Consider the following 15,467-nt stretch of genomic DNA (forward strand, 5'->3'; position numbering starts at 1 on the left):
TGTCCTGAAGCCAGCTATAGATGGGTGAGGAGAACCAGGGTCTCTGGGTGAGGAGGCCACCAACACCGCATTTACTGCAGCTGAGGGTGTCATCTGGCCAGTTTGCAACTGCAGCCAGGAATGGGGCTTGGCATCTACCACCCACACTGCCACATTGTGCCACTTCACGTCACCTGTGGAAGGTACACCAACTATTAGCTGCAGAAACAGTAACTTCAGCGCAGGAAGATTTGTCATTAACTGCAGCTAACACCTCTTGTTGGATTAGAATGATGAACATAATAGAAAAACATGTTTAATTACATCTGGTTTTGAACAAAAGACAAATTATTTATTTCTTTCTTCAAATGAAGCATAACACTAAGGTATAAAGGGAGTATAAATAACATCTGATTGTGCTCCTAAGCTCCATGCTATAACTTTCTTGCAATGACATCCTTCAACAAATTAACTACATCATTACTGCTAAGTATTAATTGCACAAAACAGATACACAAAATATATAATGAGCTAGAAAGAGGACAACATTCTTCCATTATGACAAACAACTCTAACAAGAAATGGAAAAAAACCCAACAGATCTAAGCTTACACAGATGGCAACACTGAGTTTTAAGTCCTCTCTTGAACACATTACATGTGATAAATAATATGCAAAATATTTAAAGAATTTTGTTGCTGAGAGAAGATACTTAGCAAGCAAAGAGACAGTAGCAATCACTGCCTCATGTCTCATATCCCCATCATTCAATGCAAATTTTTACATTTCATGCAATAATCCTGAGCTTATTTTCAGTAACATTGAAATGTCATCTATATCAATTACCAAATACATACAGAGCCCAGCTATGGGGTCTATTGTATTATTAAGGCATGAAAAAAGAATAACAGTTTATTAACTCTGAATGCCACAAATACAGCACAGCAGTTGAAGGGCTCAAAAAAGCTCAGAAAGTACCAGTGGTTTCTGTGCCAAGGTCGTCCCAAACAGGGCTGTGCACCACCACCAGCTACTGAAAAAGAACAGGATCAGATCCTGGCCTTGCTCGTATCAGGGAGGCTTGCCGTTGCCTTGACTGCTGGACCAAGCTTCAGAGCTACTGGGAGTGACTCGGACTCCTCTTCATATCCCCAAGGAATTGACAAACTTCCTCTCAAGTCAAGTATGAATTTAAAAACAATACCTATATGTTGTTTTCTTTCTTAGCATTTCAAGTCCATGGAAAGGTTCCATTCATTATACAGTATGGCAATTAAAAAGCCTTTTCAGAAAAAGCTTATGAGTTAGTCTGATGTATTAGTATGTTAACAGAAGGGGGATTATCATGAAAAGAACCTCTGCCAAGTATATGCTCTATTTATAAATTATTCTTAAGTTTAAATGCAAGACTTTGGTAAGCCACACCAAGGACAGATGTGTGATGCAACGCTACTCTCCATGGCTCCATGGCTCTTCTCAAACACCAAGAGCAGCACAGCCCTGTCTAGTTGTCAAGTGAAGAACTTATCATCTGCATGATTTGCATGGGGTGGTCATATCTTGGTTGTGCAGCTCTTCAGGTAGTCTCTATTATACATTTAAGGAGCTCTCACAAAACACCCCATAACGAGCCAGGGTACTCCAGTTCAGACAACTAAGCCATTGAAACCAAGGCCAAACCGATGGCAAGACTTACTTCATGCTTGTGTCACTGCATTATATCCCACACTAGGAACTAAGATAGATTGTGGAAGATCTCCCCTCGCTCTGCTACTGCTCCTGCCTGCCCCTTACACTTGTCTAGCTGAGCTCAGGGTTCACAGCTGAAGTAGCCTCATTCATTTCCTGCAGGCAGTCCACCATCTGCCCTGGAAAAAAACATGCATGCAAAAGGTACAGGCTCCCCTGTATGGCCACTGCCTGTACTTCCTCCTGTGGCTGCACCCCTTGTGCACACCAGCCACCCCTTGACAGAGATAGTGGTGCCCAATTCTGCCACTGCAAGGCTCTGAAAACTTTGCAGATACACATATCCAACTTAACTAACATCACCTAAAACACCAAGTTACAATATTGAAAAAATGGCTGGTCACCATAAACCATTCAGGAAACTCAATACTGTCTCATCCAAGACTGACCCAGTTACTGGGTTTGAATTTGTGTGGTTTTTGGTTAACTTTTACTAATAAATAAGTTAAAGAAGGCTAAGGCTATACATTGGTACTGTCTTGTTTATAAATATTCACTTTATTTCTATTCTGTTCTAAAAAAATGTGTCAAAGAAAAAGGTGGCCAGAAGGATTACACACATAAATTGCAATTTGGTTGTTAGGCTGTAAAAACCGATCACATAAGTGAAGTTGAGCACAGTGTAAGAAAAAGCCAGTTTTTAATTAACAACTTATTTACACGTTCATAAAATCAACTGAACTGGAGTAGATGTTCTGTGTTTGTCACCAATATTTTATTGTAACTGGCAACTTGCACGCTTTATAGTAGAACAAAAGAAAGTTCACTATATACAGCCTTTGTACAGGCTACTTGACTATACACAAGGCATAGTGATCATAACACAACCTAGTCTTCATAATAACTTGCGCACAAAAAGACACCAATCAGACCTTATGTGAACATTACAGTGAAATGACATCACAAGTCCAGTGAAAATTCAGCATAATACAAAACATTTTGATCTACTGCCAATGACATCCTTTAAAACAGTAAGCTTTTATTCAGTAGTAACTTAACCAGAGTCTGATGCAGAGATTTGTTGTGTTGTTATAAGTCTTTTAAGTGAAGCAACCTCTGCAGATAAGCTGGCTATGCCCTGCTTCAAATACAGGTTCTCTGACTCGGAGACGTTGTAGATATTGTCTTTTATTTCAACAACTCCAGTTTTGCAACCACTCTGAATTTTTACATTGAGTTCCTTCTGATGCCAGAGTTCTGGTTTAAGTGACCAGTCTTGGATGTTAGTCACCTGAACTGAGAAAGGAGTGTGAGAAGAATGCACCAAGTTTTGTGCACCATGTTTTTCAAGCTCAAAATGTCGTTTTGAGGACATGTCAATGGGAGATGACAACTTCCGTGTTGTATCATAGTCATTATCCATTGCTTCCACTTTAACTTGCATGGCTTTGGCTTTAATTCTAAGCTTGTGAGGCAAAGCTGAAGAATTCACTTCTGGAACTTTAACTGTTGCATGAACATTTTTATGTTCAACTGGGGAATGGATTGGACCCTTAGGAACTTGCTGTTCGTCTTCTCCATCAGATGACTTTCCAACTACACCATCATCAGTTTCAGATGTTCTGGGGGAGTTACTGGAGGACCTATTAACTTGCAGGAGTGGAGGAGAATGTGAGTACATGTTAAAGGTAGCTCCTATGTAGCTTGGATATATGGATGCTTTGTATGAACCTCTATCCTCTCTTGGCTCTCTCTCTAATTCCATGGGCTCCTGTTTTATAATCTGGAATTTATTTTCGGGACTTCTGCAGCTGCTTTGTATACGACTTGTCTGAGTATGCTCTACGGATGGTATTTCAGACACATCGGATATTGAGCTTTGAGGAGAATGTTTAATGACAGAAATACAACTGCTACCAACTATGGATGGTTCGTGCTCATCTACAAATGAGTTGATATTTGATTTGGAACTCTGATAGTCTTGGAAATACACAGTTGTTGAGCTACTGAGTTTCTGTATCTCTTGGGCATAGGCTGCAGAACTAATTAAACCAAACTTCAGCTTCAATGAAAGCAGTTCTGCTTTCAAAGTGGCATTCTCCTCTCCTAGTGCAATTAGTTTGTTCTCTAAGACAAGGTCATTCAGCCGTCGTTTTTCACGAGATCTTTTGGCAGCTTCATTGTTTTTCCGCCTTTTCTCCCAATACATAGCATCTTTCTTTTCATCTGGAATGAATTCTCGCTTCCTCCGGCAAGCTGAAGATTTACTTTTTCCACTACTTGCTTCTGTAAGTAGTAAATCTTCATTTGTAGACAATTCTTCAGACACTTCTGCTAAAGAAGACTTAAGTACTATGATTTTGTTCACATTGCTACTTGTGTCAACAGGTCCGTGTTCCTTTTTAAGGGTCTGCATTTTTCTCAGCTGCATCAGAAACAATTTGTAGTAGATCTACAAAAAGCAACAGAGCAAGCTATTTCCCCGTTACTTCTCACTCCACAACTTGATAAATATAGTAATTTTAAATCCACATACATTCTTCTGTTATTTTCATGTTCTCAAACAGAAGTATCTAGAACCAATTCTCATAGGAGATCCAATGGGGATCTTCTTAAAAACCTGGAATAAATCGAGAATTTAATTACAATTTAGGAATTGCTGGTTCAGGTAATGCAACAGCAGAGTTCAATAAAAATCTCAGACTAGCATTTGGTACATTAAACCGCTCAACACTTAACCAACCAATACTCTAAGCTTTATGATACCTAGGTAGCAGATTCACTTCCAAAACAAACAAAATAAATGCAATATGATCCAAGAAAAAATCAAGTAAAAAATACTTGAGTTTTGATCTGACAGTAATGTTGTCACAGAACTTTCCATAATATCACTGGCCAATCTAAATCTAAATCTCCAGCAGTTAACACTGAAGGACACCAAGGCACATTAATGAGCAGCACTGGAAAGTATCTTGTTCTTCCACAATAAAACATCTCTTCTGAAAACAGCTGTGGTGTATGACTTAGAAATGCTATTTATTTGGGTCCTCCATGGATTAAAAATAACATAAGCTGATTTAGAGAAGCTGAAGTGCTCTCTATTGTCTTAAAATAACACCACTATCCATTAAAGCTATTAAGAATTTAATTATTGTTTTTGAATCCTATTAAAATATACATATATCTACATCCACAAATGTTTATACACACACACTTGGAATTTTAAAATGTCTTATTGATCAATCATATCAATTCAAACTAGTAAATACACATAATTTGGGCAAATATCTGTTAAAAATTTTGTCTATTAAAAAGAAAACTTTAAAATCAGGATTGAAGAATACGTAACAGACGTACCATTTCATAACTTGCATTTGAAAAATAGCCTTATTACATCAAAGTGAAATTTAATACCATGGAGGCATATGCACCTTTAGGAAAGTGTATGCATTAAAGTAGAAGCTTACATCTAAAAATCATACCACTAACAAGACAAAACCAGCTTAACTTTTAGCTTCAGACATTTTAATAATTAAATTTGAACCTAGCATTCAAATTTCCCTATGTTTTATTTAGTTTCTCTTAGTGTAAAATAGTTTATTCTCATAGGATTGTTTGGTCTTGACCTGAGATACAGCTTCCAAATATCTCATTTTTCCAGTCAGTCATGTTCCTGGTATATGTAGTATGCCAAGTGCTTTTATAGAACTGACTATTGAGTCAGCAATGATTCTTGTTTGTGTAACCAAAAAAAAAAAATCTGCCACTTCAGATTAATGTCTCTATTTATTGGGAATGTCTTCACAATGACTAATGAAACTAATTTTAACATTATCAGTTGGGAAAGTTATAAAAGAATTAATGAATTGTATTCTGCCAGTTTCTCTTGTCTTTTCCAGAAGGTAAAAAGGAGTGAGTGATGAAATAACAATTAAGCAGGGTCAAAAGACTCAGGTTTCAAGCTGGGTTCTGTTCCATCAAACCATGCCAACTCTTCTGTTGTGAAAAATTAACAAATTTAATAGAACAGCTAAGTAGAATTTCCTAAAATCTATGTTTAATTACTGACATGTAACTATTTGCCTTCGATAATACAGCCTTAATGGAAAATAGAGTTAGAAGCCAGCCACACTAAAGGCAGTATCTAACATTTTAGTGCAAAGGCAGCACCATAAATTGCCATGTTTGTAGAGAAGAAATGTATCTCTAATGTACAGGCAATTACACAGTTAGATCCTGATCCAAAACTCAAAGTGTAGTCAAACGGAGTTTTCTGTCAAGTTAAATAGGAGCTGGATCAGGTTTAAAAACAAAAATAAGCCCCACAACAAAGCAACATCTGTTTGTCCAAATATTCAGTATAATGTGATTTGCTGAAGAAGCTGTATAGCCATTTTGTCCATTTCATTGTTCCATGTAACCAATGGTTTAACTAATATGCATACCAGTTTAAATCAAGCGAAACCCAATACATTTAAAAAGAATTATTGTTGAACACATAATTAAAAAATTAAAAAAAAGACAAGGCCACCTGCATTTTTGAGGCATTTCTACAACGTTCAGTCTCTGCAAAATAACTTTACATTAGAAGAAGAAAAATACTAGGATTTAATTTCATTATCCTGTAGCATTGGTAATGCACAGCTATTGATCTGTAATTGTCTTGATACACTGCAACCACTGTATTCACTTGTATCATTAACAACTGCATTTCTGAGGCTATGCATACACCTTCTATGACACACAGCAGGAAGCAGTATAACATGTACCAAATACCCATGAAATCATTACTTGTCCCGTAGTATGCATCTCAGTCAACTCTTACTGAATTCAAAAGGGTTCAAACCAGCTTTTGTGTAAAATTCAGGGCCTTATCAATATGAAGATCTTGCTATGTTGTGCAGTACTACAGAACTATGCTCAAATCCAAATAATAGTATTGATTCTCTTAGAAATGGGATACTAATAGGCATACTTCATTACTTTCTATATATTTATCTGCCAGGTACCCTGGAACATCTACACTTACTTGAAACAGCAGCAACAGCAAAGAAGTACTTATAAAGGTAGCAGCTGTGCTTTTTTTTTTAGAAGAATGAAAATACACCCACACAGTTTGAATACAACTTTTTTTCCCTCTTACACTTCAATCTTCCATTTTGACAAAATAGAAAGAGTATCTTCAGTCTGCACCAAGACTGTATCAAGACATGAATATGGTTTTGTGTCTCTCTGCATGGTCTTAAGGTCAAAATGATCCTACTTTGGTGTCTGTCCAACTCCACAATCTAGGGAAAATACTACTAATACTAATCAGAAAAAGAAGTTGTTGCTTTTTTTAGGTCATTGTGTCCCCCTCACCCCCTCCCCAAAATGAATGTAGACTGCTGTCATAGTTCATCAGTATGACTCTCCACGAACCAGTAAAAACTCAACTGCATGCCCAAAGACAAATCTGCAGCTCAACATTGGTACAAAGCTGCACTTAACAACCCAATAGCCTGCAGAGCTCATGTCCCTTGTTCTATGGGACTTCAATGCTGGGACAGCAGCGTGGGCTGTCCCAGCATACAATCTGCCCACTATAGCACTGATAACTACTGGTTTAGCCCACTTCCCTCCTGTAAACATTGTTTCTGGCACAAAGAGACAGAATGTAAGTAGCATGCAAGTCCACAGCAAATACTGGTGTGTGTCAAACCGACCACATTTTTACATGTAGTATTCGACTTAGCTCTCTGCCACGGTCTATTCAGTAAAGCAGTCAAGACATATGTGTAATCCACTGACATAGTCTTACTGGTCTGTTTTTTATGTAGTTAGTTCTAACATCAACAGATCTTCAGCTCTTTCCACACCTTCCTTGAGCATTTTTATCATGGTAACTGGAATTACTTCTTTACAAACAGGAGTCAATGCCCTTGTTTATTAATACTTCTCCATGTGGATCAGCCCAATGCTGAGTCTGTAAACAAATTAAATTCCATCTGATGACAATGGCAAAATGCCTTCAATGAAACCAGTCTTTTCAGTTCACTCACATTTTATAGTTTCACTGGAAATCATCAGTATTTACACATATATTAATGAACTGTAATGATTCCTCTGACTACATTTCAAATTCCAGTATTTTCCCATATGATTACTTTTTCAGTTGCTTTATCACTTCCTCATAAAGTGTTTTAAACCCAACATTTAACACTGCCTTACAATAGTCACTGTTAGATTTTTTTTTTGTTTGGTTGGTTGATGTTGATGGCATTGAGTGCCAATTCAACAATGTAATAACACGCGACCCTATTAACTTAATCACAGACCCAGTCTTCCTCTCAGTAATTTTGCCACTGGCTTCAATTGAAGCAAGATACAAACCCACATCCAAGTATTAATGAGGCTGTTGTATAGAACTCACGCTACTGAAGCAAGAAATTACGTATGCAGAAACCATGACAAGTTTATTTATCCATGGACTTTGTACTTCAGTAATCTGATTGTGTCAAAATTGTACATTAAGGATCTGATGCTGAGGATTTGCGTATTCACACTGTGAATGTTTCAAGGGGGGGTTGAAGGACGTGGCCACAATCTTTTCTGTCTCTCTTCTGTTTCTGTAATTTAATTATGTGTCATTTCTGCTTTAGACAATGTCTGTGGGCCTCCCCACGTGTGTGCTTTCTCAAAGGGTAACTATGTATTACTTTCTGTATTTAATTTTTCAAACATATCTTAGAATTAGATAGCTAATTATTTAAATCTATCACTCTAACATTTGGATAGTAACACCATGAAACTAAATGAAATCAAATTTCTAGCAGTTGGATGCTCAAACTCAATTCACTTTTGCATCACCACGTATTAAAAAATTTTTCTCTCGGTTCTTCAAAAATGGAAGAAAATAATGGCCAAGTACAACTTCTGGTTTCAGAGAAGAACCACGCCTCTATCACCATCACCACTATACACCAAACTGCAGAAAAAGCAATAAAAGATTGTACTGGTATGTCTATGCATATTTTTATTTGTTGCCCTCCATGTTTTGCATAGGTATCATTAACTATATTACTTCTACCATTCTGTCGTGGGTTATCTATTTTGAAAACCTGTCTACATACCAGAAAAGCTGGTGTCTAACCTGTTCACAGATACCAAAATTACCAGTTTGCATTCCAAACCTTAAAAACCCTGAAACATACAGTTAGCACTTTATCATCAAAGTGTTTTAGAAACAATTGCTATCCATCTCGCAACTTTTATAACATATAGAAAAATATCCTCATTGAGCACGCAAGACAGGAGGCTGAGTTTAAACTTAGGTGGTGAGTACACAGCCTGCCTCAACACTGCTGAAATAATGGAAAATACTGTGGAGTTGCTCTACCTCTACTGCTTTTCACAGAAATTCTGCACTCCTCAAGTCTATCATAATCCAACAGAGGATATGGCCCCATTCTAACCTCCACCAACATCTTTCAATATACTTTTTCTTGCCTTTTTATCTAACACTGTAGCAAAATTACATTCCTGTTGAAGAAAAGCTTTAATACTGGCTCCACTGGAAAAGCGACATTATCCTTAGGATGGATTTGCAGGCAAGAATGTTTAGGTAATGCAGAGCAAATAAAGTTGCAATTTTCTGGAAAAAAAAAAAAGGTGACTGCATTTTATGCCATGATGGACAGGTTATCCATAGTCACAAAAGGTAAAAGCATTCACGATACAAATGTGACCACCATTTACTGCTATTATACAGTTGCACTCATAGAGACCTGAATCTATTACAACAGCATGAAGCAATGCAGAATTATTGATCCTGTACACAGTTCCCTTTTCTAACAACTTCATGGGCACCTTAAGTGCTGACAGTTTCAGGATCAACATGTAATTAGGTCAGTGGAACACTGATGATGATAGCTTTGCACAAGATGACCCACTTTTGCTAAAATGTTGATCATCTTACTGAAAAAAAATGGGAAATGTCTATACAATATAGTCCATTAGGAATAAATAAATAATCTATTACAACAAATCAATCAAATCTATTTAAAATATATAGAAAAATTAGTAAGTGGTACTTAGAACATTATTGAACCTTTGCATTAAGCACCTCCAAGCTGTACCCAGAAATACAATTACACGTGCAATTTTTACAAAAGCTTTCATTGTCAGGAAAATTACTTAGGTTACTGTTTATCTTAATAACTACAAATAACTCATTAAATTACAGCCTGCTTCCCAAAGGTAAATTACACAAATAAAATTATTATTTGGAAAGTACAAAACATGTTAAAGGTAGCTAATGCTCAAAAAGGTCAGCTGAGCTTAACAGGCACAAATTTGACCTATATTTTCTTCCATTCCCTTAGGAAGACAATATGATACTACCAGATCTGTTCAATTTTTCCAAAACAAACTGTTTACTGCTCTGATTTAAGGGATGGAAAACAACAGCTAAAGAATATTATTCAAAGTGCCATGAGAAACTTCAAAACAGAAGCAAACAAAATGTATACACAACTTGTGTAATTATTTAATTAGAGATACATAAGTAATATGTGTACACAACTCATGCCACTTTAATTATCACACAACTTTCCTGTGTTTTTAATAAAACCCTAATAGAAACAACAGTTACTGAAGTTACAGTACTATATGACAGTAATGCATCTCCTCATTTCAATAGCTATTTGACAGCAAGAAAAAACTAGATTCGGAAAAGCTGTAACTTAATAGTAACAACATTCTGGAAATATTATCTCAATTCTTCTAGTTAAGAGCCACAAAAGAAAAAAAAAAACCACCACCACCAGCATAATCAAATGTTAATTATTCTGACAAGAAATGGCTTTCTGTTACTGAACTATGTTCTTAAAATGCCAAGCATGGGCCAGACCTTCAGCTGACCTAAATTTATATAGTGCTATTTAAAGGCAGCAGAATTATGTCAATTAATCCCAGCTGATGCCCTAAACATGCACCTTGTTATATAACAACTTAAATACAAATATGTAAACCAAACATCTCCTGTAAAATGTTGTAATCTACCACTCACAGCAAATGAAACAGAGAAAGAGCAATCTTTAGTACTCCAATTCTGTGAGATGGTCCAGGCTGGAAGACCACTGCCCATGTTGAGCACCATTTTCTTTATTGGGCTGTGCTCCCTTTGTAAGTGGTGGTCTTGCAGATCTGGCACCTGTACTGCTAACTGCTGTGCTGCCACGTTTGCATCATAAAATATAGTTAATTACTCAAATACTTTGTGGCAGACTGAAAATTACACCAAAACAGAGCAACTCAAAAAAGGGGGGGGGGGGGGAAACCTTTCACAAATAAAGTACTCTTTCTGACAGAATATAGATTTGTGTAATCTCTGTCACCAGATTCAGTCTCTCAGTATGCTAATTTGGACATGGATCAATACAACACACTAATTACAAAAAAAACCCAACAGGATATCTGAAGAGGTTTTAATAATAATTGATTTCAGATTCACCTTTTAATACAAAAAAGCTTAAGAACATTGCTTCCATCACATTTTTGCTTGCTTACATAATCTTATTTTTGACAGTCATACTTAGCATCAGTGTTAGATGGTTACATATAACTTGCTAAAAAAAAAAAAAAACAAAACCACAAAACCAAAACAAATAAGCAAACAAACAAAACCACCACACAAAACCCACAACAGGGTTTTTTTTGTATTTATTTTCAAACACTGTACAATACTGTAACATGGAACTCAGCTGACGTTTTCTTTTAGAGCAGACTGTAGAAATTGGCCATCTATTTGCATTTTTTTCCTATTACATATCCTAAGCACATTTATATCTCATAACTGGCTGTAATGATCATGACAAGGTCACCTAGAAGAGTCAATTAAGCTGATGAGTCAGATACATTGCTTAACAGTGTGTAATAAGACTCAAACAGAGGATTTTATTGTTCATATTATTGCATCATAGTGATGTTATAACAGCAGCACGATTGCTGTCTGGAAAAAACTATTGCATAAGGATAGTTTGCATAACCATTTGTTAAAATAAGTCAAATAGAATAAACTTTTAGCTCATTTTTAATTATGAGTTTTATTTCAAGATAAAGGATTGAAAAAAGCAGCATGGTATTGATACACTTCTCAGACTGTTTAGACTTCACTACAACAGAAGAAAGGTATATATGTCCATCCTATAAATTTTAGCCAAAGCATGGCAAATACTCTTCCTTCTTAGGATGAGATAAGCTGTGAAGAGGTCATGTAAGTATTTATAATTTACGGGGAAGTCTAAGCTTTTTGACATGATTCAGATCAGGGTTTTATATATATATATGTACATATATATATGTATGTATATATACATATATATATATAAAATAAAACCAACAAAACCCACAACCAAAAAACCTCAAAAAAAGAATTCCAAACAAACACACACATACATACAAACAAATAAACAACAACAAAAACTGAACACTAAACAAAAAAATCAAGGAGAAACTCTAGCCTTTGAGGTCAAATCCAGGAAGCCGAATATTTTAAAAGCTAGTTAAGAATCCTCTGGAGAATGAGTTAAAATTATAAATAAAAATTTGAAGTAGAGGCAGATCATTCTAAAGTGCATTGCATTTCAAAAGCCAAAGACATCTGTAACATGAGAACTCTTATAACAATAACTGCTACTGCCAATGCCATTAAGGATCTTTATTCTGTAATCCTTGAACTTGTTGGTTTAAATCAGGTCTTTAGGCCAAAAGGCGAATCCTTATTCATTCAAGTTTCCTATCAAAGTAAAAATTTTGATTGAATAAGGTCCGTAAAAGTGATGCACATAGCAGTATTTTAAATGAGGCTCTGGATTAATTACTAAGGAGGGCAAAGATGACTCAAAGTAGGTTGCATATACATGAGCAAACACAGTGAAACGGAGTGCAATCATTCAAGTTGCAAGGACAGGGGGGAAAAAAATACAGTTGTTTTTAACACAACAGTAATGCCAAGCCAGCTTCACGATCAGAGCTGCACTTGACCCCAACAATCAAGGAGCAGAAAAGTTTATGCATGTTGTTAAGAACATCACATTTTTTAAATACTTTGCTGCTACTACCTATGGCACGTATACTGAACATAAATACAGCAGCCAGGGTACTCAGTTAGGGCTCTGGAGGTTTTGGTCACAAGCACAGTGACGTTGGTTTTGTATTCGTAAAGGGCCGTTTTAGTCACACACACAAAACAAATAAATAAGAATAACCTCATTGTGAAAGCCAAGTTATCACCAGCAACTTTCAAGCTGTCGAGGACAGAGCACAAGCTGACTCCTAAGTACGGGACGTCCAGCCATGGTTTTTACTACTGCAATACCTAAATGAGTTGGCAAAATAACAGAATTGGGCAATGGCCATTTTTTGTTGTTGCTCCTTACGTAAAAGGAGAAACACGAGAACGCTGGGGTGGCGGGAGGGGGTGTGTGCTAGGCTCTCACATGCCTACCTGGCAGCAAAGGGAGAGGGAAAAGTGGTGCTGAGGGGGTGTCTGTCTGGCGCTCCCTGCCTGCAGGCGATGGTGGGACAAGGCCGGGGGCACACGGGCCAGAGAGATGGGGACGCTCCGCGCGGCGAGGTGAGCGGCCGCGCTGCGGGGAGGCGGCGTCCTCCCGCAGCGCCGCCCTGCACCTCGCCCGCCACAAAGGCGGCCCGGCCCGCCGACCCCCTGCGTGACCGACGGCTCATGGCGCCTGTCCCGCTTCCCATCCCCGGCACGGCCCCCTCAATCAACCCGCCGTCCCCCCCCCCCCCCTCCCCACCCTATCTACCCGCCCGCCGCCGCCCCAACCCAGAACAAAGGGCTGAGGGGGAGCGCCAGCGCCCCCAGCCTTCGCTCGCCCGCCCGCTGCCGCCGCGCCCCAACGGCCACCAACGGCTCCCAACAGCGGCTGAGGACGCGGCGACCCCCGCACGCGGTGCAAGGCTGAGAAGGTGAAGGCGGGCACGGAATCGAGCTCCGCAGGGAAGGCTCTACCCGCTCCCCGCCACCGGGTCTGTCACACTGACCTACTGGAGATACGGGCGGCTGCCCCCAGGGACAGAGGCACCTGGACCCCTGCTCGCCCGCCACGGTCAGGCCACGAGAAGGACGGCTCCACCGCTCCCACCCCCCGCGCGGCTGACACCTCCTGAACGCCTTCCTTCCCTTAAATTAGCTGTTCCTTTATTATTATTATTATTAAAGAAGCGGCAAGTGAAAGCCCATACCGATGTCTCAGCGTCTGGGCGAAATGCGTTCCTAAAAAAACCACAGCCTTATCTCAAAACGTCTCTGAAGGCGTGGAGTTAAAAATCCGAGCAAATGGCCTCGAACGTCTACACGCACAGCTCTAGAGAAAACACCAGAAATAGCACATGAAGCCACAATTGCTAAAATGCGATGGAGCTAAATATAGACCAACACAAATCTCGTTTTAAGGCACCCGGCACGCAGCCGACGAGCGCGCCTCGCTTCGCCTCGCCTCCCCGCTTACCCAGTTGTCTACTTCCCTTATTAAGCGCACTTCAGCCGAATCTGTTACAGTTACGGGCTTTAAGTCGGGTCTTTTTTTTCAGGGAGAGATTGTCCTATTTTCTTTGTAGGGAGATTATAAAATCGCATAATTAGCTCCTTCTTCCCAGCCCGCCTGCCAGCAAATTCTGTGGTTACATAATGCAACATTTTCAGGAACTATTATGCGATCGGTCCCGGAGCTCCCGAAAAACAGCGACAGAAGCGACCAAGAGGGCCGGGGCAGGCGCGGCCCCGCACGGCATGGGGACAGGGCCCAGCCGCTGCCGTCAATCCCGTTTGCCAGCGGGCAACATCCCCCAGCGCCGCCCGACAAGGGAGGGGAGGGGGAGTTCTCGCCGGCAGGCTCCGGCGGCACGTAGCTCCCGGTGGCTCCGGGGCGAGGCGCGGGCGGCGGGCAGCACCCAGCCCTCCGCCCCGCACGGCGGCCGCAGCGGCGGGCCGCTCCACGCCGGCACATTATGCAATGCAGGACAGCGGCTCCGGCGGCGCTGCCCGCGGCCCGCTGTGGCGAGGAGCGGGGGACAGTACGGCACGCCCGGAATGACCACCACCTCCCTCTCCGCAATGGAATCCTTCGGGGGGCATCTGCCGGGCTGCCTCCCGCGCCGACTCCCCTCCGCCGAGTCCCGCGGCAACAAGCAGAACCGGCCCACCCGGGCGACCACTCCCCGCCCGGCGGCTGCCAGAGCCGGCTTGGGCTCGTATTATGTAACAGTGGTCTTCGGCCCGGCCCGACCCAGCCCAGCCGAGGCGCGGTGCGGTGGGTGCCGCATCTCGGGCGGACACCCAAACTTCAGACCGCGCACCGCTCCGCGGGCGTACGCTCCTTCCTACCTGCAGCGCACAGCGCAGCGCATACCCCGTCCCGCGCCGGGCCGCGGGCGAGGCGAGAGGCGGTGTGGTGCCGTGCGGTGCCGTGCGATGCTATGCTGTGCTGTGCTGTGCCGTGCTGCGCTGTGCAGGCAGCAGAGCAGCGGCCAGGCGGGAGCGTGCGGCGGCGGCGCGGAGGGATGTGTGTTAGTAGGTCAGGGCTGCGCGGAGCGGCGCTCATAGCCCGCATGCCAGCCGCGCCGCGCTGTGACTGGCGGCCACGACAGCCCAATCAGCGCCGCGCTCTGCCGGAGAACTGCCAATGGGAGCGGCCAGGGGCGGGGCGGGGCGGGGCGAGGGGCGGTGTGTGGTACAGTAGGTCTGTGTGCTGGCGATTGCATAACAGCCGGCGGGAGGCGGCGCCGGGGGGGGG

General features: G+C 41.0%; 1 protein-coding gene across 2 annotated transcripts; it reads right to left on the reverse strand.

The window, feature by feature from the left end:
- Positions 1-306: 306 nt before the first annotated feature.
- NFIL3 (nuclear factor, interleukin 3 regulated) lies at positions 307-15,238 on the reverse strand. 2 transcript variants are annotated; one of them, XM_034072738.1, is made up of 3 exons: positions 15,059-15,238; positions 13,918-14,039; positions 307-4,288 (listed from the first exon to the last, which is right to left on the reverse strand). In XM_034072738.1, the coding sequence occupies exon 3, from the start codon at positions 4,097-4,099 to the stop codon at positions 2,723-2,725; it is 1,377 nt and encodes a 458-aa protein (XP_033928629.1). In that variant the 5' UTR covers positions 4,100-4,288; positions 13,918-14,039; positions 15,059-15,238; the 3' UTR covers positions 307-2,722. The 2 variants fall into 2 exon arrangements, with proteins under 2 accessions (XP_033928629.1, XP_033928628.1); XM_034072737.1 differs by lacking the exon at positions 13,918-14,039.
- Positions 15,239-15,467: the final 229 nt, after the last annotated feature.

The sequence above is a fragment of the Melopsittacus undulatus genome, chromosome Z (genome assembly GCF_012275295.1).
Source record: "Melopsittacus undulatus isolate bMelUnd1 chromosome Z, bMelUnd1.mat.Z, whole genome shotgun sequence".
Lineage (NCBI taxonomy): Eukaryota > Metazoa > Chordata > Aves > Psittaciformes > Psittaculidae > Melopsittacus > Melopsittacus undulatus.